Source organism: Pleurodeles waltl, chromosome 4_2 (genome assembly GCF_031143425.1).
Source record: "Pleurodeles waltl isolate 20211129_DDA chromosome 4_2, aPleWal1.hap1.20221129, whole genome shotgun sequence".
NCBI classification, from domain to species: Eukaryota; Metazoa; Chordata; class Amphibia; order Caudata; family Salamandridae; genus Pleurodeles; species Pleurodeles waltl.
The window spans coordinates 958,402,604-958,427,099 of record NC_090443.1 but is presented as its reverse complement, the minus strand read 5'-3'; the positions used below and the strand labels follow the sequence as shown (position 1 = coordinate 958,427,099).

General features: G+C 40.6%; 1 protein-coding gene across 1 annotated transcript in view; it reads right to left on the bottom strand.

The window, feature by feature from the left end:
• ATP6V0B (ATPase H+ transporting V0 subunit b) overlaps positions 1–23,757 on the bottom strand; it is a 93,514-nt gene extending 69,757 nt beyond the window's left edge. The window contains exons 1-2 of the mRNA XM_069232773.1: positions 23,340–23,757; positions 4,134–4,182 (exon numbers count right to left, since the gene is read on the bottom strand). Coding sequence (XP_069088874.1) covers positions 4,134–4,182; positions 23,340–23,406 — 116 coding nt within the window. The 5' untranslated portion in view covers positions 23,407–23,757. The remainder of the gene's footprint in view (positions 1–4,133; positions 4,183–23,339) is intronic.
• Between the last annotated feature and the right edge of the window lie 739 nt (positions 23,758–24,496).

Sequence of the window (24,496 nt, the reverse complement as noted above, 5' to 3'; positions counted from 1 at the left end):
TGCTTGTGTGCAAAACGAGTTCTGACTGTCGTACATTTGACGCTCTTCAGTACAGTGAGGTCAAGAGATAAGTCCCGCTAAGTGACCTTCCACAGACATCATTCTGTGCAAAGGCACAATAAAAGAGCACTCTACTTGATCAGAAGATGTGCAAATATTTTGGATTATGTATATGTAGAGAATGATCCATGAGAATTGGTTTGGGAAGATATTGATGGGGTGCTAAAACCTCCAAAATTTCTAGATGTCCCTGTCGATATGCTCTTCTCAATATCTGCAAATGTACCATGAATGATTGCCGAAATCAATAAAGTTCCCTATGAAAATTTGTCTGAAACAGGAGAAATAAACATTATTTTTTTCATATTCAGATCGTAAACATTTTGGGTTTTACATAAAAGGATTAAATTTGTTTAATTTCTATATATGTCTCTTCTTCGCTATTATATCCGCCATTTTGAGAAATAGTGGAAGGGTTGCTCTGAGGAGATATTTTCTGTTTTGGCACCAAAATGAAGTCTATAGGTCTCATGTTTCCTGAAATATTACATCATCATTGCAACACATCCTTTTTTAAAAATGTCGTCCACAAAAATCAGGCCTGGATCAGCAATGTCTACCCAAGCTAAATTACTTCACTAATGGTCCAAAAACACAAATCAAAAGTGAAAAATCTCTGGAGGGCAATTTTTTTTTTTTTTTAACAGAGGTATATCAGGGAGACTGAATTATAGGTTTCCAGCCGTTTCTATTTTATTTCAGACAGGGCAAGTTCTTCTTATGCATCCACACTTTACTCAGGTGCACATTCTGAGACAATAACATAATACAGTATTGCTGTCTCCAGCTTAAATTGCTGCTGCCCCACAGAATGTTTGCTGGAAACGTCAAAGGGCTCATCAGATCTGGTTTTCTTGACTGTGACTTCTCATGTGTGTTACATACCATTTTTAGAACACTGGAGTTCAATGCTGGACCACAGCATTTCCAGATTTTGTGGATACCCATTGAATATGTAAATGAGTCACTTTCACATTTATTGCATGTGATGTGTTATACAAGGAGATCTTCACTGTAGTGAGTCTATATCAAGGGGGCGTTACTGAACAGAACACACCTATGATTGAACTGGGATATCTGCACCCTAGCCTTGATTCATGTTGGATAAAACTCTCTAACCTAAAACAGGACCTGCCTAGACTAATGAGGGACATCTTGGAAAAGGGCAAGGAGATAGCGGTATCCAAAAGGCACAGTAGGCAAAGCGCCAGTGTACCTACTGCTATTATCTGTGTGGTATTCCTTTTTAAGTATGTGTAGTTAAGTTATTTTATTATCTAAGTAAAGCACGACGTTGGGCATTCCGTTATTGTGCCGCTGGCTGGTTGTTGAGTCCAGAGTTTGTGCACCCCTCACACTAACCTGTAAGTGCTCACTACCGCTACCACTTGGAGTACAATGCTGAAGGGGTTGCACTTAGCCCAGTTTGCAGAGCTATGGTAAAATGGTTCCCACAGTATCAGAGGTAAGTGACCCGAACCCTCGCAGCTGAGGTCCAGTAGCTCTTACTTGCCCCGTGGGTTCCTAAACAAGGTCTGACAGATACCATCCTAGTTTTTTCAAGCATTCAGGAATTTTACCATTTTGTATATAGCAACACTGTAAACTCGCATGCAACATGTATCACCATTACCTTACTATGTCCTAGTAACATGCAGAATTTGTGGTGAATATTTACTAAATCAAAACTGTTATCAACATTTATAACACCTTCCGAGTTCTTGCTTTGATTTATTTTCTTTTAGATTGTTTTTCCATGTACAAGAGATTAAGCTATATGCGAGAAATTGATGAAACTATAATGATTAACCCCTTCGTTGCTAGCCCTCCCCATTGAAGTGATTTTTTGGCTCTTTGGGGTAGTTCGCGCTTAGACCCCCATAACTTTTTGTCCACATAATGTATCCAAGCCAAATTTGGGCCCTTTTCCCCCCCACCCCAGCATCCTGCGGATTCTGAAGGTACCCTGGGATTGTGGATTTCCCAGGAGGGGACAGAGAAATTCGTCAATATACAGGTAAATTTGGGGGTTTTGGGGAAAAATAAAAAATGCTGCAGAAGAAAGCATCTGTTTTTCCCCCTGCAAATGGCATCAACGAAGGGTTTGCCGTGCTAAAAAAACAAAAAACAAAAAAAAAAAATCACATATTGACAGCTTTCAGAAACCGGTAGAAAGAGGTAAAAATTTGTATCAAGGAAACCTATGGATTTCTGAAGCGGGCACAAGATATGGAGTCTAGAAGCGGTGGTAATTTGTACATTTCTGACTTTGGGGATACCCACACCAGCATTTCTCAGAATGACTTTTCTTACGCACAAATGCAGATTAAGGCAATTGGTAATAACACTTGTTCTACTATTGTGTGTTCCCTAAGTCTTCCTATACAAATGGTACCTTGCTTGTGTGGGTAGGCACAGTGCCCGTGACAAGAAACTGTCCAAAATGCAACATGGACACAGTACATTTCTCCACTGAAAACTGACCCTTTTTTGCAATGTGCCGAGCTACGAATGTTCAATCCTTGCTCATCCGGCACCTACTGAAACCTGTACATTTTTTTAAATCCAGGATGGAATGACTGGTGTGGCTCTCACAAGGTTCCGTTACCCAGAATCCCTTGCAAAGCTCAAAATTTGTCTAAAAACACATTCACCTCACATTTCTGTGATGGAAAGTTCTGGATTCTGAGGGGAGCCACACGTTCCTTCCACCCAGCATTCCCACAAGACTCCCAATAAAAATGGCACCTCACTTGTGTGGGTAGGCCTAATGCCAGCGACAAAAAACGGCCCAAAATGCAACATGGAGACATCACATTTTCCTACCCACAACCAACCCTTTTTTTGCAATGTGCCTAGCTTTGGATTTTGGGTCCTACTCAGCCAGCACCAAGGGAAACCTAGCAAACCTGACCAATTTTGAAAGACTTGACACCCAGCGGAATCCAGGATGAATTGACTCATGTGGCTTTCTCCAGGTTCTGTTACCCAGAAACCCTTACAAACCTCAAATTGGGTCTAAAAATACATTTACCTCACACTTCTGTGATGGAAAGTTCTGGAATCTGAGGGGAGCCACAAATTTCCTACTACCCAGAGTTCCACTGGGTCGCCCGATAAAAATTGTACCTCACTTGTGTAGGTTGGCCAAGTGCCTGCAGCAGGGATGGGCTTTAAACATGCAGAAATTATGGGGAAGCCAAAGTGGGTCCAAAATGTTTTTTTTTTAAATCCGTCTTCAGGCTTACTCTGCTTTGAGCACCCACGCAAGAGGGGCAGAGTTTTTATCAGTACAGATAGGGCAATGCTGGGTTGCAGGAATTCTGTGGGTTCCTGTGGATTCCGGAGGTTTCTAACACATAAATGTAGTGGAAAAGCATGATTTCAGGCAAAGTTGGAGGTTTGCACTGCCCTTAATGTCCAATTCTTAGTTCTAAAATTGATAAAATATGACACAAAGAATTGGCATCTTTAGCGACTGTGTCCTGTTCCAAAGTGGACAGATGTCAAACTATTAACGTTTCTAAGAAGAAAAGATGACATTTCGTCAATACATACCACAATCAGCTGGTTCCCTACAAATTGTTAATTATTTTTAAATCTTCAACAAATTGCATTCTGATATGCTGAGTAAGATTTAATTCAAGACATAGTAGTGACACAAATTTTAAACAATTTTCACATAAAATATCGAAGAACAAAAAAGGAAAAAGTACAAACGCAGACAAAGCAGAGCAACTAACCTTGTGGCATCACAAATTCCCAAATGTACTCAGGTCTGACAAACTAAGAGATGGACTTCGGATTTAATTGTTTGTACTGGTCAGAAGTGGAAAAGGGATCTAAACTAGTACGACATTAAATACTTCACCAAAACTCCTACACGTTTTAGATCAGTTAGTTTTCAGACATAAATGACATTTTTAACTTCAATTCTTGAAGTGAAATTCACAATTTTAATTGTAGATTTTACTGTACATCACAGTGATGCAATGTAATGTGCAAACAAGACTATTGAGAGATGGCGCTTCTTAAATTGATGGCCAACATTACAATACAAACGAAGGTCTTACCATGCCACATCAAACCGAAATCCAAGATCAAATATTGTATAGCAGGTACCTAAAAAACAAAACGAAAAAAATGAACACTAGTTTTTATGATCACTAGATTCAACATTCAAAAAGGAGATTTTCCAGGTGATGGTATGCATCTTTGTTAGCTCCATTTCCAAGTACTGAAAGGATGAAAGGACAAAAACTAGAAAGCAGAGTGTAGGATTAGGAGTAATAGAGTGGTTAATAAATCCTTTGGAGACATAGTAAATATGAAAGAAAATGGTGGACAATGTCAGGTTATGGACATTCCTAGGCATAGTAAATGAAAGTCTAGAACAAATATTTAAGATTTTGCCACAAAGAGGAGAGAGGAGAATTGAGTAGAGCTGCACCGCCCCACTCCCCATGGTGTAGGAGTATTTCAAAATTCTGTGGTATTGAATACACAGAATATCCCATGCATAATCTGAAAGGAGGATTTGCACTGTCAATATCATGGCATTAGAAAGCACTACTGAAGAACTGGGTGTCATCCACTTAATGATATACATAGACTCTTGCTGTATTACAATTAAGCCCAGAAGTCCATGAAACACAATGTGTGCAATACAACTAAGCATTTCTTATGCCAGTGGCAATAGGGGCAACATTTGTACGAACTGGGAGCTTGCCCTTTGGAAGGAACAGAAACGCTCATTTTGGAGATAGGATGGTGACTCTCCGGATGTATTACAGCCCAGTAGCTTCTCTAAAACTATTGTTATACTGTAGTAATGCTACTAGCTGCAGGAAAAGTTTAATCATTCTTGTTTGAATGAGGACAAAGCTTTGCTCTGAAGCTTCTCCTTTCTTGCGCTCATGTCTCTTAAACCCAGCTCTTTCAATAGTTGCCAAATAATGTAAGGCAAGGGCATCAAAGAAACTTCCCGGCATGGCTTTTGTTTTTACTATTATAATCGAAACAAGTCACCAAGCGCTCTATTAATGGCACCTGCCATTAGTCAACGGAACTGGTATGTTCGGAGAAATTATTGAAACTCGGGACTCAAATTATTTTACTGTTTTGAATGCATTAAAATGCATCTCAAGACAGCAACATGATAAATGCCTTGGTGACAATGGCGATTATGACAAACTATCAATCAATTTCCATTTTAATCTTCCGGCACTATCACGTATATTGATAATAGGAAATTTAAGGAAGAACGGGAAGACTGTTTGTTAAGCTTTGAAGAACTTGTCAAATGTTTGTGTCCACTCTCGAGATGAGGTTCAAAACTAAACTCATTGGCAAAACAAACATTCTTAAATCAATTCATGTTCAGTTAACAATGGGACATGCCTGAGCACTGGCAAGGTAAGTAAAAATGCCAGGAACAAGGAAACAACCACTTAAGGATCTAACCAATAATGACTAAGAGGAGATTAACGCTATTTACAGTATGGCTCTTAGGAATGACATCACCCCAATAATTAAAATGATCATACATATTAAAAATATCAATGCTTCAATTAAATGTGGGTAGCATGCTGGGAGATTATTAGCATTTATTGCTTTTGAGTAGGCAGAAGTATGTCTTATGTTTCGTCTTGAACAAATAGATTGACGTGCCTGCTTACAGGAAAGCAGGAAAAGAGTTTCACTGGACGAGACCAGTTGATTGTGGAACCTGGATGCACCAAAGGAGGCAACACAGAAGGTACGAGATTTATAATGGTGAAGCACAGGTTTCAACAAATAAGGGTTTTGTGAAAGAGCTGGTGCTTAAAAGTCAATATTTTCAACATTGTCTTCTTTTTGGAAGGCGGGATAAAATATGAAGAGCAACAAATAAGTAGTTAACTCCACATTTGTAACCTCTTAAGTATTGCAACAGTCTACAAGTTTCTCTTTGTTTCTACTCCTTCCCTTCAATGGAGCAGCATTTGAGTATGACCTCTACAATGGGGTTTGTACCGCAGATATTCCTTTTTTCAGCTAGTTATGCCCATTCCCATTTTACAGAATTGCTCTGTTACTCTTTATAGTAATCTCTTGATTTGTATTTTGTATGTTATAAGGTACAGTGCATAGAACTTTGGTAGCCTATATGACAACACTCAAATGCTAGAATTTGTTTTTCTTCATTTGCAACTTTACATTTGGCTCCATTAAACATCAGTAATCACTCCCTTAATTCTTTCCAAACTGACCCACTCCCTCTGGGCTAACGACTTGTATCAGCATTCTGTGCTCTTTAACTTGGGTATGGGCAAGAATACGACTAGTCCGTGAGAGATAATCCCACATGTTCCTAATTTACTGTCCTTCTGCAGGTTATCAAAGTAACTACCACTTGAACGTGGTCTGGCATACATATGACCTCTAGGCACAGCTGTGTTGAAAAGGTTGCTAAGATCCAAACAGGCCACACTGATTATTAATGATGGATGCAATTCCTTGGACAAAAATATTTTCAATTAGATTTAGCTGTACAAATTCTCCCCATCCATATGAAGAATTAATTATGCTATGGTTCACGTAATCCTATTACTTCAAAGCACTATTATCTACTTCACAAGCAGTTAATGATGTTGAATATTCGAGGTAGAACCCATCTGCTTTTCTTCAGTACCACAGACATGCTCTCGTGAGACTTTCAAATCTATTTTTTGTTGCCACCTCATCGTGCATTATCCTGCAATTTGCACTCACGTTACTCATACATAGGAAAAACAGCTTTAGCCCTAGTGAATACATGGACTAATTTAATAAAAGTGTTCTAGATCATCAACATAAACCTTTTCAATTCTTCCTATTTTCACTCACATTAACAACTTATCTAGGACAAAAAACCCTTGTTGCTTTCTTGGTTAACAGGACTTGGCCCAGTGACATGAATACCCACCACGGACACATTCAGTGATCTGGCGGACACAAGTCAGAATACCAGCATGGCGGTTTCAGCCTTCCATCTTTCTGAGGCCAGTAAAATTAGAACAATTAAACCGATTAATAGCAATATTGATTATATGAAGTATGAAGTGCTACATTAAAAAAAAATGTTACATTTGCTCTCAAAACTACTTCCTAAACTTCCTAATGCTTTCCGAAATTAATGTCTTCTCACTATGGCAATTCCTTCAGCTAATGAAACACTTACCTTCTGCACTTCTAACTGATGCTTTACATTTGTTGTCTATTTTGCTTTTTGACTTCTAGGAAAAGTGGTCTGAGGCCTTCAAACAGCTCACTTTCTATCTGACCAGCCTCTGTTAGCATCTAATGTCCTGCATTGTGCCAGAACCACTCAAACATAACAGGGATTCGACCGTAGTAAAATTAAACACTAGACCTAACAACAGGAAAACATCTGCCTACAATCTGAAAGTAGTTCTGTTGGAAGCTAAGGATCTTATATCTGAAAGTTACAAACTTGTGTTGTGTGGGTCATTGTAGTCATTTCTCCCCACTAAAGGTCCCCTTCAATTAACAAACATCTAGCTTCAACAATGGAATTGTCGATATTTATCAGTCTGGGAATTCCTTGGTAAAAGGAACTACAGATAAGTGTAGAATACACCATGTCTTCGAATCACTAAGTACATGCATCCATTCATATACTTCCAAAGGTGTTTAAAGAGTTCTTTAAATGAGGCAAAGCTGGGCTGTATCAACACCAAGAACTTGAGAATATAAAGACCGAAAGAAATAGACACTCTATGAGTAATTTTATTTATTAACTGATTAACAACCTGCAGTCTTATGAGCAGAGTTCTCCAGCATCAGTCAGCTCCTTAACTATCTAGACGTAGTGATGATTTTTTCGCGGTTTACCGAACACAATCCTAATAGTGCTGAAAGATGGATTTACAGCTTGGCATTTAAAACTTATTCACCTTCAGGTGGAGTGAGAATGTCTTGCCTTGGCAATAATTGCTCTTTTTCACTGAGCATATTCTAAAGTCATTCAAAATTCGGACACAGATCTCCACTCCGTCATGAAAAAGCAGCACTGAGGCAAATAATTTGAACAAGGCACAAAAGTAACGGCACCATTAGTTCTTAAAACATTCAGATTACATTTGTAAAGTGAAATTGTTTTGTGCATACCGTCACCCTCTCAAACAGCAAAAGAAGTAGTGGAAATAAAATTGCAGCAGCCTGTTTTCCGAAGTATTGAGAATTCTATATATAGATGAAAACAATGCTGAAAGTCTGGCGAGGCTTTGCCCATGAAAAAACGTGCTATTGCCATGGTTTAATATTGTTTTATTTCAGCTGTTGCTAACTTACTCAAAGGTAACAAAATAATGAAAAGCACTATTTATTAAGCGTCTCTGAAATTCTAGAAGTGCAAAAATAACATGGCAGTCTAGCAATTCGAAAGCATAATTACAACTATCAAAATCAATACAATTAATGGTCTAGAAATTGGGAGTACTTTATTTCAAGCACTTCAGCGCCCCACATAGGTAATAGAATGGGGTACATATATATGATTTGCCAGCCAGGAAACGGTAAAAACGTAGGAAGAACGTTGCCTAAAAAGGTATTTCCTGCATTTGGGAGATGCAACCATGCTTTATAGGTCTGACAGAAAAAAAGGAAAAAAAAACGAGTTGTGGTTGGCAAGCAGGACAGAAATCGGACAAAACAAAAACAGTGCTACAAAAAAAGTTATAGTAGTTGAAGAGGAGCTAAGGTAACACCAGAGACAAGGAAGGGACACTAAGTGATGGAAAAAAAGATTGTAAAATGTGAAGATTTGATGAGGCACGTGGGTATTTTTTTTTTACAAGTATAGGAAACAGGAAAGCTGTTATTACACAGTCAGGTGCGCAGTGACTTTTACAATGGCAGACACCAGTGCCTAGGTAATTTGGAAAGGAGATCAAGCTGTTGCCCACTATTTACGGCCTTTAAAGAAGGATCTGATCATCACAAAATAAGGCCTTTTAAAAAAAAATGATTGTAAATTGTCAGAGTCAAGTCAGGAAGCTTCACTGTGTCCACCGAGACTTCCGTTCTGCACGTAATCAATGGGCATTCAAGCAGCAGGATGTACTGAACCAACCAATGTCCTTACTTCTTGCATGCACACTGGTGGATTGTATGTACACAGCACCCTATAAATTGATACATCTCTCGGTGCAGATATATTCAGTTTTTAAAAACGTGGCAAACAACTGATCGCTGATGACCATAAGAAACTGCTACAAGAGTAGGGAGTTTGACTCAGGATTATGACGCGCTCTATGCCCTACGCCCTGCCACACACCTATCACTGAACTAGCCCCAAGTGAAAGCAGGATGCATCTGCGATTAGGGAAAACAATGAATTGATTCCCTCTTCAAAGGCAGTCCAAAAGTGAGCAGGAATTCTACCTATACAGGCCTCCCACTCCTTCATTTGAGTTTCTCACTACAGACTGGCATAAGACGTTATCCTGAACACCTCAAACAGAATAAAAGTGCGTGGGGGGAGGTGATGTCTACATCAGAGCTTGCTGAAGTGGGAACTGATCATGAAGTAACTGGATTGATCAGACTCCACTTGGACTTTCAAATGCAGTTTAGTCATCTAGTGCAATATCTAGCCTTGGGCATTCGTAAATACAATAATTTACTAATAAAGCAAAAACTGCAGTATCTCAACACCAAAAAAATAATAATATATATATATATATATATATATATATATATATATATATATATAAAATATATCTCTGTACAGGAGCAGTTTTTTTTTACATATCGCTGCTGAAGATCTGCTTATGGCTGCACTCCACATTGTCACCAAATCTGTAATCTTCACACCCACTTTTATTTTAGGATTCCTACACAGCTGCCAAGCCTTACAGGAGCAGGTCATGGTGCATATGTTTCGGATTTGGTGGTAGCACTATACATAGCAGATACCCCACACAGCATAATGAACTGTCAGTTAAAAATCAATGACCTACCTCTCCTGATGCCCGGTAGACGTTTCCTGTTCAAAATTCTCTCAAGCGACATTATACATTTCCACATCACAATGAAAGACCATACCATATCTAGTAGACCAAACCGATGTAAAGTAGAATTTAAAAAAAAAAAAAAAAACACTATACGCTGTGCTGTCTCATAGGGCATAAAATACAGACAGCGATGCACTCAAAAACATCTTGAGTTCTGACGTAGAGACCAACCTCTTTTTAAAACACACTCGGGCTACAAAACTGAATACTGTCAAACTGAACATTCTGAAGGCCCAGTATGGCTTATCTGGGAAAAACGTAGTGGGTCATTTATTTCACAGGCCCTGTAGCAATGAGATCTCAACAATCTATCACGGGAAGCTACATTGCTAGTTTACGGATCTAATGCAAACAACATTGCCTTCCATTCAGCATACAAAGGTATGTATGCTTCGAGTTTGGGGAATAGTGTCTATTTTTGCCTACGCGACAGCTGTGTTATTCCTTTTGTTAGACTGAAATTGCATTCAGAGAGTGTCAGGGTTGGGTTTATAAGAAGGACATTTATTTTAAATGCCTCATACAAAATAAAACCTATTTGAACAACACAATAAAGAAAAGACAGTAGTCTTTCACAGATTCCTGAACAAAACGACAAGAACTGCATCTTATTGACAGGAGTTGTAAGTTCGGTATACTGGACACTACATTTGATGATGGCCCCCACCAAGCATAGACTGACGCTTTCTTACCTTTCAAAGCAGAAACTGTCACCAGAACTAAGGGAATGGTAACCATTGATTGGTTAAATGAGTCAACCAGACCAGAACGAGAGACCAAATCCCATGCACAGATTTTCAGTCCTCAGTGGCTAATCTGAACTGGACCCAAAGCTTCCGTCAAAGTCAAAGCAGATGGCGAAACATGGGGTTACATTATTAAACCAAGTGATAAGCCTTATCATCTGAGTGGCCCGAATATTCTCTTGCCGGAGTCTCCAAGACCTACAAACATATTGTTATTATAGTCAGGACACTCAAGAGCACGGGAAAGTGTGAATTACTTCAGATACTGAGCAGAAGCCTTCCACTCAACGCCACCTGCAAAAACAACAATGGTCAACTTAACCACTACCATCCCTGAACACCTTATATTGAAAACCTTATGTATAAGCAATCCTGGGTGAGAGTCTTTGGCTCAGAAATAACACAAACTAAATTAGCATCCCATGCTGTCACAGTAACAGCCTCAATCGGCTACCACATAATGACGACTTTAGTACCCCAGATCTAGCCATTTTTTTCCTGGAACATGATCCCATCAGATAGAAAACTTAACAAGGATGAAAATTCTGCATCTCAAGAGCATGAACAAAGAACAATTTGGAACGTCACGAGAATAATATCACATTAGATGAAGATACCAGATTGAATTCTTCCCTGTTGTCTGCACGAAGACACTGAACAACAGTGATGCCCCATCCAATTGCCATCGGGTGTAGGCAGCTGAGAAGCAAGTGTCAACGGATGCACGACAAAACCAATGAACGGATTTATAAAACCTAACCGGTCGACATGTGAGACAACGCAACAGATTAAATTCGACAGCCCTCTCTAAAAAACCTTCACCCCAGAAGGGTAACACGAATACTGGATAATAGCTTGCCAAGGGGCCAGTGCTATACTAGGATCATTGAAACAGCAGCCACAGGACACCACCAAAAATGGCCATAAGAAACCACCAGATTGAAAAAAATAAATAGTCTTGTTAATCAGACGAAAGGGGCATCAAACTGAAATATATAATTGTATCCAGAGAACACTGGCCAGAAGGTCACCATTAAATTCCAGTTTAAAAAGTTTCACTCAATGAAAACATTATTTCGGTGTTTGAGGAGACAAGACCAAGGGATCCCGCTGGACAGTAACAAGGTGCCCATGATAGAATCTGTAGGGCAGAAATCTATAACGATGCTGAGCATAGCATCAACAGTCGACGAGACTGCCACCCATTCCGAATAATCATTTACAAAATAAAGCACTGCATTCACTGGATCTCTTAGAGCAGAACAGCACTAATAAAGCTACAGTTTAGATGAACCATGCTGTCCAGCATGTGGAATTGTCAAGTGATATAGAGGAGACTATTCTAGTAGTGAAAAAAACACCCACTGCAAAAAGAAAATGTACTGCAAATTATTAGTGATCAATGTTTAGATGTGAATTATGCCAATATCTACTCGCAGTTCCGGTTACATGGTTCAGAATTTCCTAGTAAACAAGGGGCACATTCAAAAGAGTATCTCCTTAAATTCTACATTTTAAGGACTACGAAATCATTTCTTGTATCTTAAAATAATGTACTTATTTAACATGCTGCTTAAACTGGACCCAATGTGTTCGGAGATCAAACTAAGGGTCACAGTGAGAGACTGCAGTTGCAAGCATCTCAGCCCATATTTATAGTAGGTTTGCACCAAATTACCTTTTTTTTTTTTCAACGCAAATTCAGTACAAACCCAACTCCATATTTATAGCACCATTATTTAACGCCTGGGTCTGGGCAGGCATAAGGGGACCTTGTAGGCAGATTTCCATGGTCTGAGACCATGGAAATTGCCCACAGGTGCCCTTCCCTGTTCCCAGGGACACCCCCACCCACACCAGGTCACCTACAGAAGAGGGACCCATCCGAAGCCAAGTCCTGGTGACTTTTTTTTTTTTCCCCAACGCCGCTCGGGGGCCCTGACCTGGGGCCCCCTGCATTACGCTGGCACACAAATTCAAATATTTTTAGTAAAAAAGAAAGTGCTTCAGGCCAGGCACATACAGGTCAAGGTGATGCCAATACCATTATATAATTTGTGTTTACATCCTTTGTGACGCCATGCAGGTCCAAGAGTGCACACATGGTTGAGAGGTGTATGTACTGTAGGTGGAAAACACATCCTATACTGTATATTCCAGACAAGAGCCATAGTCACAGATAGTAGGAACGGCCCTAAGGAAACAACAAATAAACATGGACAGAGGAGTTAAGAAGGATCTCAAACATCAAGACTAGCCAGTGACATGACAGCTTGCTGTAGTTCAATAATGACCCAAGAAGCAGCTTGAAACAATGTCTAGGAACGGGATACTCAAGCACCTCTAAGCTTTCTGCCCATATTGGTGTATTTTCAGGTTGCTCTTCTAAAGGAGTCACTAACTGCCCGAAGTGTGCAGCTGGAGCAGCAACAACCACTGGATATATTCTTATTAAATGATGTGGATAGAAGAGCACGGCCAAAAGCAAAAAGTGGTCACAACATCCGAATATGGCCATGAAAAATGACAGCATTTCCCAGATCCATGCTGTTCCTTCCAAAAGAGGTCATCATTATCAGAGACAATTAAGCCAGCCATTAATTCCTGGAACTTCAGTTAAATTCAAGCTAGAAGCTATGATTGCTGGCAGGTTATGACAATAGTAAGGGACGCATCAAAGTAGGTACTATAAAATTTACAATAAAAGTAACATGTTAGTGCCCACATTAAAACCCAATTGTTTCCGACAGAGTCTCCTTCTCATAAGGTATCCCTTTTTCTCGTCTGACACTGGAGGATATGAACAAATGCTGACGCTGACATAAGCAAGTAAGAAAAACAGCAGTTCAGATGTGGCGAAATGTAAAGAGTCATCAAATGTCGGAAATCAATGCTCCTGCACTTGCTTGGGGGGAAAATAAGTGATTTGTTAGATCTTCATTGTAATCTAATTTTCTTTATTATTGTACCAACATTTTGCCATTTCTGAGCACTGTAAATAACAGGCGCTAAAAGTAGTTGATTTATTAGCACTCTTCTTTGAAGAAGGTGGAACAACATAAGTTTTCACTTTATTTCGCCTTCAGTAACAAGGGCTTTTTTATACCAGTTGGCCCCAAAGTGGGGTAGCCGTGGCATTGAGCAAGGGAGAAAAGCAAAACTAAGGTGTTAGAGCATAACAAACAGAAAAAAAAAAAAATAGAGAGAAAACGAAATGCAAAGCCATCAGCACTGATACTGCTTGCCAGAAAACAGCGCTTCTTGTACTTTCGTGTGGAAGCCCCAACGCTGCTTTATCCTGGAGAAGGCTTAGCTACGATTTTCAGTGGTCAGGGCACCGCCTGTTCAGGTTTCAACACGATCACAGAAAGAATAGGCTTCCAGCAGTCCTCCTCTGCTGACGGAATTACCGTACAAGATGTCCATTGTGTAACTCTTGGGCAACGATCAGGAAACAGGCGTGTCTGGGGGCCAAGGCACCAAGATGGAAGTAGAGAACGAATCCCAATTCGGGTAAATCACTAGTTCACTGCTATGTAAAAGACCAATGTTAAAAAAAAAAAAAAAAAAAAAAAAAGGAATATGTTTGTGACCTGCAAAGTGTCTTGAGGGGTACTTCTCTCAGGCACAGAGTCAGCAGTTCCTCATCTTCCACTGAAGATGCCTCTGGAATGTGATAACCCCCTGGCAGCATGTGAGTGCTACACAAACGACCCAGGCTATTTCTTCTAAAAAGGCATCTATAGTCTCTGCAAGTTGTAGGTACCGTCACCATTCTTTTGGAATCATGAATAGTGGAATTATAGGTCATATGGACATCACAACTGTATGAGAGTAAATAAAAGGACTGTCCTGCAGTTCTGGCATTCAAGAACGAATAGGAATTATATAATGGAGGAGAGACAAGGAATGTGCCGTGGGAAGTGCACTTTCACCAAGTTATGCAAACATGGCCTCTCGGAGCAACTTGAAATAAATGCTTGCAAAACCGAAATTTAAACAAACTTAATAAAGTGTAAGTTATGCCACACATGGCCCCTGGGGGGTTCAGGTTTTAATCGATGAAGCTGTTGAGTTAGCTGGATCGAGACAGCTCTTAGGGCACCATCTATTTATTATTCCTTTGCTTTCTTGCTACAGTTCATCACCATGTGGGTCAAAATCAATCAGCTCAATGCAAGCAACCACACACAACCACTCTGGAACGCACCAGGCTGTCAAATGATAGCCCTGGACAGGAAATATGGTGTCCTGAAGAAATGAAGAAAGAGGTTACCACATGGAGAGCTGGCGATGGTCATCCAGGGAATTGGTACAAGATCTTTGCTGCTTAAAAAGACAACACATCTGAAACAACACACCCTCGAAAAGGACCGAAAGTTAAGGGAAGTCAATTTTCAGTAAGGCTGGCACCTAAGATGTCAGCTAAGAATGTTTTAATCAGAGTCCGGAGAGGTTAGCCAAAAAGCCTCATACTTACCAGTACATCGGATGGGCGGCAGAACGTCTGCAAGTCCATTACTTCCCTACATAGTGAATGTTCTCAGTTTCAGTGCTGTCTAATCTAGACCCCAGCAGCAAAAACAGAACAGATTCTGGTAGGTAAGACTATTCGTGACAAAGCATTGAAAAACGCAGGCGCATTATCTGGGGGCAGCCGGGGGGGGTAAGATATGGACTCATTGATGTAACAGGTTAACCTTTACTTTCCGACTAGTGAATAGTCATTTTGAAATTAATGAAAGCGCTCAGGTCACTTTTAGTCTGCATATGTTGTCAACTTGGAAAAATTCAGCCCCAGTATCGAGGTTACACATCTATAGCCAAGATGCGTTGCACCGAGTACTGGTGCAACATTTAACTCGTATGAGATGAGATGGCCACCAGCTGCTAATGTGAGACGCCTTTGTAGACAAGGTATCCTGAACACAGAGTACAATGTGACGTGCCTTCTACACCAGAGTTGTGGCACCGAGTCGTGGTGTGACATGTCCCTAGCCGAGATATGTTGGACACAGAGCGCAGGTGTAACATGTCTCTCCATCCCCAAGTGACAGAGCAGGTTCTGAAATGCTCTGCTCGGGCACGTCTGATCTGTCCGCACATGAAACAAAGCAGTGTTTACTGTTTTGGTTTCAGGCAAGACGGAGGGAGTATAAACGAAAACCAAACTGGTGCCCACCAGTTACAGCAAGTGTGTCCTGCAGCAGCCGTACCGAGAATAATGATATAATGGAGATTGTTAAACTCGCCTTTACAAAAAGCACGCGGCTCTTTGTGGAGTGTTCGACGACGATTATCGTTAGTGGTGATAAGGACAGTATATGGATTTGGTCACTAGCTGCAGCAACGTCTGACAGACAAAACATCACAATACCAGAAACCTGTGTTTTGACTATTTAAATGGTCCCACGCCAAGATGTGGTCTCATGGGTCCTAAATCATGTGTGTTATTAGTCAAGTCAACACGCTTCAATCTGCAGCTGAAAGGAGGGCTGAGGCCTGTCGATATGTAACTAGAAATCGACACAGATCCCTGCAGTGAGTGTTCAACCTGCCGAGCTGACTTACCACTCACAAATACAAAGGAGCTCAGAGTAGCTCCTCAGGCACGGAGTCAGGAGTTTCTCACCTTCTACTGAAGATGCCTCTGGAATGTGATAACCCCTGGCTGTATGTGAGTGCTACACAAACGCCCCAGGCTATTTCTTCTAAAAAGACATGTATAATCTCTGTAAGTTGTAGGTACCGCCACCATTCTTTTGGAATCGCGAATAATGGAATCATAGGTAATACAGACCATCACAACTGTTTGAGAGTACATACAAGAACTGTCCAGCAGTCCTGCCATTCAAGAATGAACAGGAAATATATACTGGAGGAGGGATAAGTAATGTTACTTGGGAAGTGCAGTTTTACCCAGTTATGAATACATGGCCTCTCGGAGCAACCTGAAAAATGTTTGTAAAACTGAAATTTAATCGAACTTAATAACATTTAAATTATGCCACACATGGGCTCTTGCTGTTCAGCTATTAATCGATGAAGCTGGAGCAAGACAGCTTTTAGGTGTTCTGTGGCTCACCTCCTAACTTCATGTCACCAGAGCACCATCTAAATTATTCCTCTGCTTCTTTTGCTATATTTCATTACTATGTGGGTCAAGCCAGTAAGCTCAAAGTAAGCAACCCCACGCTACCACTCTTGGAACGTCTGACAGACAAACAAAAACATGACAACACCAAAAACCCGTACTTTGACTATTTAAATGGTCTCACGCCAAGATGTTGTCTCATGGGTCCTAAATCATGTGTGTTATTAGTCAAGTCAACACGCTTCAATCTGCACCTGAAAGACGTGCTGAGACGTATCGGTATTTAACCAGAACTGTACACAGATCTCTACAGCGGGTGCCCAACCTGCCGAGCTGACTTATCGCTCACAAGCAGAAAGGAGTTCGGAGCATTTAAGAGACACTGAGAAAACGTTCCATCATTTTTTTTCAATTGTGACTACGGACAAGACGCCATCATTCAAAATAATTATTCGACTGGAATTTGCAACCAACCTAGAAGCAGAGATCGGCCTCTAAAAACTTTCCACAAAGGCAACGGGCGTTTTCTATTCAACAAATGTACTGATAACAGATTTTGTTTACAGCCACAATTGCGGAGAGGTTGATATGACGGCCAGCAGGCAGAACGGTCCGCTTTATGACTGAAATCTGCATGCACAAGTAATAGCGCCGCCAGTGACCAGCCCAGATAGTGACAGGTCTTATGTTCCTACATGGCGGCCAGAAAGTCTCATGTACAACCACACAGCGCATACAACCAAGATGTTTGAAATACTGTTTACCCACAAACAGCCAAGGATAGAGGTCTTATGCCTGCCGACAGAACCAGAGATGCTTAACAATACCAAGGAAGGACTGGGGGTGAAACAAGGGGGAACAGGCCTTCTTCTACTGACCTAAATCCTCTATACGAGGACCTTCTCAAAGCCCTGTCATTTCTACACAGAAAACTGGCCGAAGTACTACAGGAAGAACCACAAAGTCTAAAGCACGTGTCCACAAACCAACAATTACATAAATGAGAAGTGAAAGCGAAAAAAAAAAAAAAAAAAAAAGTAGTTAAAAAAAAAAAAAAAAAAGTGAAAAGGCAAGGAAATGCTCACAACTCAAATCAGATTGAGTAATAACTTGGTTTATATGATCCACTTATTAGTGCAGTGCAATTCACGCGTTAGTAGCCACAAATGTAATGGTACATAATTTATCAAGGACAAACAGATGAGTGCTTGAGTAAACCCTACTGCAAAGTCAAATGGACGGTCTCTCCTAAGGTAAGCAGCAAGTGCTTAAAGTACTGAGCCATCTTGCCAAATTGCTTAAATTTGTCCTTATAGTCAGGGCTATATACCAGGGACAAACTCCAACAGCAAGAGCCACTTGCTGTACTTTTAAATGTTTTCAGAATAAAAATAAGGCAAAACGAATCAGGCAGTGTCATGCAAGGAACCCGGAAGTCCTGCTTCTTGTACAAATCCTAATAAGTTCAATAACTAAGACTGTGTCAACTCAATGTCATCAGCGACACCTAGCCCTTGACTGAACTGAGCTATGAGGTAGGCAGAGCCAAGCATTACTCCCAGTCAGCTCACGGACTGAGCCCCAGCTTCTTCTGCATGCATACATTCCTACCCAGGTAACCAGCCACAAGCCTGTACTCCTACCCAGGTAACCAGTCGCGAGACAGCACGTCCTTAGCCCTACCGATATATAACCAGTTGCAGGACTTCATGCCTGTAGTCCTACCCGGGTAACCAGTTGCAAGTCTGCATAGCCTCAGTCCTACCCAGGTAACCAGTCACTAGACTGGCACGAGGCAAAAGAGAGAAGACAAGAGCTTCTAGAAATTCTCCCATTTGAAGGAAAGAGCAAAGTTCACAGTACTCTATCAAAGAACAAGGCCTGCTCAGCCCTCATACGAGACCAAGAAAGAACAATCTATACAGGAAGCAAACCATGATAAATGGGGTGAATAATCAAGCATAATTTTTCACCACATTTAAATGCAACTGTCATCTCTGTACCTGTAGAACAACAGTATGCAGAACAGCATAAGGGACAGGCATGCCACGCTCAGAATGTGTCTTTTGATAATATATATTTATGAATGTTAAAACCAAGCAAACAGCACAACAAAAATGGAGCTGTGGTGTCTCAAGCTACACTGTAAATCAAATCTGGTACGCAAGTGACTTGTTTCAGACGAAGTGGTTAATCTCTGCACTAACAAGCACCAAGAACAGTTTTAAGGCTTGCACCTTCCTACCAGCACGTATACACTGTAAACCTTTACAGCAATGCAAACTACTCTATAGACGACAATGTAGCAGTGGTCAATGCTTTGTAGATCAGGAATCATCAATAAAGTATCATTCACTGTAGGTCGAAAACACGCACTCAGCAGTCCAGATGAATGAGTAATAATCAAACTCTGTTAGTCGGTTTATCAAAACTATTAGGATAATGCAACAACTAAAGAACATATTTAGGATTAACATTTACAAATATCCTTGAAAGTACCTATCCATAAGCCAATCTCACACTTCGTTCAACTTAATTTTAATGACCACTTGACTTCTTAGTTGCAGTAAATACAAACATTTTGTCACAGTACCGGTGTAGTTTAAGAACACACGGAACCAACTATTCTCAGAATTCATAGTTGCACACTACTATAAATAAATAATTAAAATATAACCCTGAAAATAAATACCTTTATTTACATTACACTACTCTTTACTACACAGAGAAGCTGGAGATAAAAAAAAAAAACTAAAAAAAAAACACACCTTTGAAATTGAGTGCCATTTAGATTACCAATATAACATCTTTCTTATGTGAACAGCCTGAAAAACATGACATGTTTCCAGTTCGATGAAGGGTACCCTAGTTAAGGAGTCTTGCCATTATTTTAACACTCCGTATGTTTTCCATATATTAATTTCCTGGAGGTTAAAGCCTCATCTATTTATCAAATGTCCAGCGAACTCATGCAGTTTTAGCTTACCTAATCTCTGATCTGAAGCATGTCTGATCTTATCAAAATGGAAACCTACAGACTGCCTACCCAACACAGTCTGTGCCTTCACACCTAGCTCACGATGAACTGGACAGGACCTGCACTACCTTCCATGGGTGTAAGCAGGCAAAGCAGCGGTTCGTAAGGAAGGAGCGTAGGTCTCAGTCATGCTTAAGACACCAGAATTTCTGCAATATAACAGGCAAATATATCTTTTGATATTACAAAAAGATAACATTGAAGGCAGATTCTTATAAGCAAGAAAGAGTCTCTCTATCCAAGGCAACATGCTAGAGTTAACACACACCTCTTTACAAAGTGTTACCAAATTGACTCAATCTTTATTTAAAGCCCCCACTATAAAAGTCACCAGTGTTAATGCTGGGAATGGAGGATCAACACTATAAGGGAAAGAATGAGACCAAAATGAAATCCCAGCAGCCTGTCTGTAAAGCAAGGCCAAAAGCATTGAGGACCACAGATGGAAAGCCAACATTCAAAATATTTGGTTGTAAAAAATAATTTTAAAATCAAATTAAGACGTTTCTAACAAGTTAAGTGAAGCTGCTCCCCAAAAACCACAGTGTATCAGTGTATTCCTGCTCTAGCAGCATAAAAGAAATGGTGTGGAATTGAAAGTAGACTAAGATCCCAGGTGTAATTAGCATGAAATGCTACTTCATATCTGTGTAAGGCAAAATGTGTCAGCAGTGCACTAGCCATCATGTCAGCCTAATTAATCAGGCAATAAAGATTCATTCAACCTGCTTGAGGTTCAAGACATTTTAAAAGTAGAGTACAATTAATAACACAACGGCTGAGTTTCTACAGTAGTGTTAACCACACTCCCCAACATCCCATTATGGTGGCAAGATATTAATGTGCTGGTGAACGAGTGTCTGGATTATTTTTACTGAAAATATCAATAAAAAGATTGAAACGAGAACAAATCTTAATTCCAGACTGTAAGTGTCTATCATAATAGAAAAATAAGTAACAAAACAAATGCACAGAATTAATTTAAATGAAAACCCGAGGAATGGCACTTGTGCTTTTAATACGGAGTTCAACAGATATCAGGATGCAGAATTGCTATGTGGTCCTATCACTTGCTAAGCGTGGATGTGAGAGGGGAATTCAGAATCTAGCCGAGCTTCTTGACCTTGAAATGACCTGGACAACTTACACCACCTTCCTACATCAGTCAATGTGTGGCTGCACCAGAAACTGGGCAGAAACCAGTAGGATGGACGGCACTACTACTTTTAAGAAGGCTCGGCAAGCTGCATCTTAAAGCAGACACAAGCGGGTCTACATTAAAATACGCACAAGTAAAAATACTCACTGCAAACAGTCCACCATCATTTGTACATTCAGCTGAAATTCCCTAACAGTACTTTGCTCCCTACGCATATTATAATTTAAATGAAAACCCGAGGAATGGCACTTGTGCTTTGAATACGGAGTTCAACAGATATCAGGATGCAGAATTGCTATGTGGTCCTATCACTTGCTAAGCGTGGATGTGAGAGGGGAATTCAGAATCTAGCCGAGCTTCTTGACCTTGAAATGACCTGGACAACTTACACCACCTTCCTACATCAGTCAATGTGTGGCTGCACCAGAAACTGGGCAGAAACTAGTAGGATGGACGGCACTACTACTTTTAAGAAGGCTCGGCAAGCTGCATCTTAAAGCAGACACAAGCGGGTCTACATTAAAATACGCACAAGTAAAAATACTCACTGCAAACAGTCCACCATCATTTGTACATTCAGCTGAAATTCCCTAACAGTACTTTGCTCCCTACGCATATTATACTTGCCCACTCTGTGGAGGGTGAAATAGACTAGACTGTCCAAAAGGGCCCTACGCATTGTATTCAACAAATGCCTTAATCATGCACATTATGACTTAGAATTGTAACATGCCAGGCCTCCCTTGCACTGCTCCATCACTAAAGACCAACTGCAAACCAGATACTATAAGAAAGTGACACTAGTAAAATAAGGTACAAAACTGAAAGACTCTTTATTCGCGTGCTATAACAAACACATGCCAAGTTGTTTTTATTTATGTATTGTTTGTCTTCTTCAATATTAACATAGCACTCATATAAACGCGATGATTGTTATTTCGTTTATGCACACCAGTAATTAATACAAATTTGTGAGTGCTAATTTTTGTTGGAGCACATCAATTCGGAGATATTAGCAGTAGAATAATTGGCAGTTAAAATGAAAATATGTGCATGTTTTATCATCAGTAGTAGCAGCAGAACCTTACCAGAAATCTAAAATTAGTGAATAAATGCAAGCGAAGCGTGCATACATAGGGCACAAGTCCACAGACTTGTCAGCGGTTGGTGCAGGACAAGGCAAGTATAGAAGATTAAACTTTAAATCCAAAAATGAATAATTCAGAAATTACAACTTGATTGGGGGTAAGGACGGGAACATGTGGCTTGCGAGGATCACAGGTGATCTACTGTACATCCAGACGAATTAACGCAGCACATATTCTGTCCAAAATAAAGTAAGAGTATCGAATGATTTTTCCCGTCTCTCCCTCTCTATCATTGCTTTATTTAACATGAATAAGCCCAGAACCAGAGAGGGTTCTGCCATTGCCTGGAAGTAAAAAAAGATGAGCTGATGAGTAGATTTCACCCTGAAATAGAAAGCAGGAGCGGATATTCCGGAAGACGAAATTGGGAATGAGATATTTAAAATTACATTTCATTTTTATAAACTTACACACTCTTTTTTTCCGTGAACAACGGAATCAAAGTATACATTGAAAGAAGATGGTTGGAAATCCAAGCTGAACAGGACACATGCGGTTCAGGTTCATTCAAAAGGTGAGTGAAACGGAAGGGTCGGCAAGGATTACTCTAAATCACTGAAAAAATAAATGCGAATGTGGAAGGAAATCAATACCTAGAAGAAACAAAATAAGCTATTGATGGTTCTGAAATGGGAAAGGCTACACCATGAGACCATCAATAGCTTATTTTGTTTGGAAACGAACAGGGTGTGGGATGTCAAGGGTGCACGGGTTTAAAAGGAAGATGGGACGCGATAACAAGATCTTACAACCTGGAAAATAAGGGAACCGTTTAAAGGAGAAGCTGACCCCGACCTTCAAAACAGCGGAGTGGGCCTCACGCTGATTCTTTCTGACATGGAAGGAGGATGCTACACCCATAGACGTTGAAGGGGGAAGAGGGGGCTCTGGAAGGCCTTTGATGTTGCTCTCCTGTTTCCCTGACCCACCACAACAAGAGCCGCCTTGGGGGTCCAGCCTTTTGCTTGCCAGTAGGGGAACTTCCATACAACCGGCAGGAATATGCATTCACCGTGGCACTAACTCAAAGCTCTTACCCACGATAATAAGGGTGCTCCAAAAGGCCAGGGTGACCCCCGAATACAGCATCAGGTGCCCATTCATGACTGCGGCGAATGGAGAGCGGTGATGGGTGCTGAAGAGGGAGGCCTTCTGGGATCACACCCAGGGAAGGATGAATGCGACGCTCGCGGGTCGGAGCTGGGCTGCCGGTCCGTTCGTTACAGCGGACGGGTGATGCCTTCGGCAAGTAGCACAGAAAAAAGGGGGCGAGGACTCCAGGCCATCAGCTGATCCCTCCACTGCCGACTCGTGACGGAAGAACACCACGTGACCCGGACACATTCCGTAACGCCAGGCCGTACGTAAGGATGGTATAGTCTCTTGAAGTAAACTCATCTGTCTAGATAAGATTCACGTACGTTTTACGTCAATCCTGACCCTAACATGGCAGCCACACACTAACCAGCGCAGTTGCCTGTGGGTAAAATGGCATCTTTGACTATCGTCGCCGTTCACTTTTCGAAACAGAGAAAGGACTGCGATGTGCGCTCGGTTGCCATCTTGGACCGGTAGGTGGTTTAAAAGTTGTATTTATTGTGATAGACTGTAAAACACACATGCCAATAAACCCTATTCAGTCGGGAGACTCCCGATTGTTGATGCCAAAAATGCTTTATTTTAGTTGACTCCCACCTAAAATTGCCTTTGCTGCAATGTAAGCGAATGGGGAAAATAACTTTTTTTTAAATTCACATTTCGAGTTTGAAAATGTTAATATGCATGGGGAAATTATACATGAGATATAATACCTCCTGCTACATATCACAAGGATATTGCAAATCATCAAGTAATTCTGTGACCATATAGAGGATTGCATAGCTGCCAAGTTTCCCAGTTCCATAAGTGATGTGCTCCTTCAGTTCAGGTTTTCTCTTTAAACTCTAGGATTCTATTTCTGGACCAGAGGTTCCGATTATGCTGTCTCCTTCTTTACTTACTCCAAACAGCAGCCAATCATTATACAGAAAAACAATAACTTAAACCCCATGAGGCATAAGCCCAGCATCACGTGGCCCAATCACCACCTATACCCTTTGTCCATAAATGCCATGACCTTTAACGTCACTTCCTCTTTCTTTGCTGTTCCGCAGCAGATAAGTGACTTTTTTCTATACTCTCTTCATAATTGTGT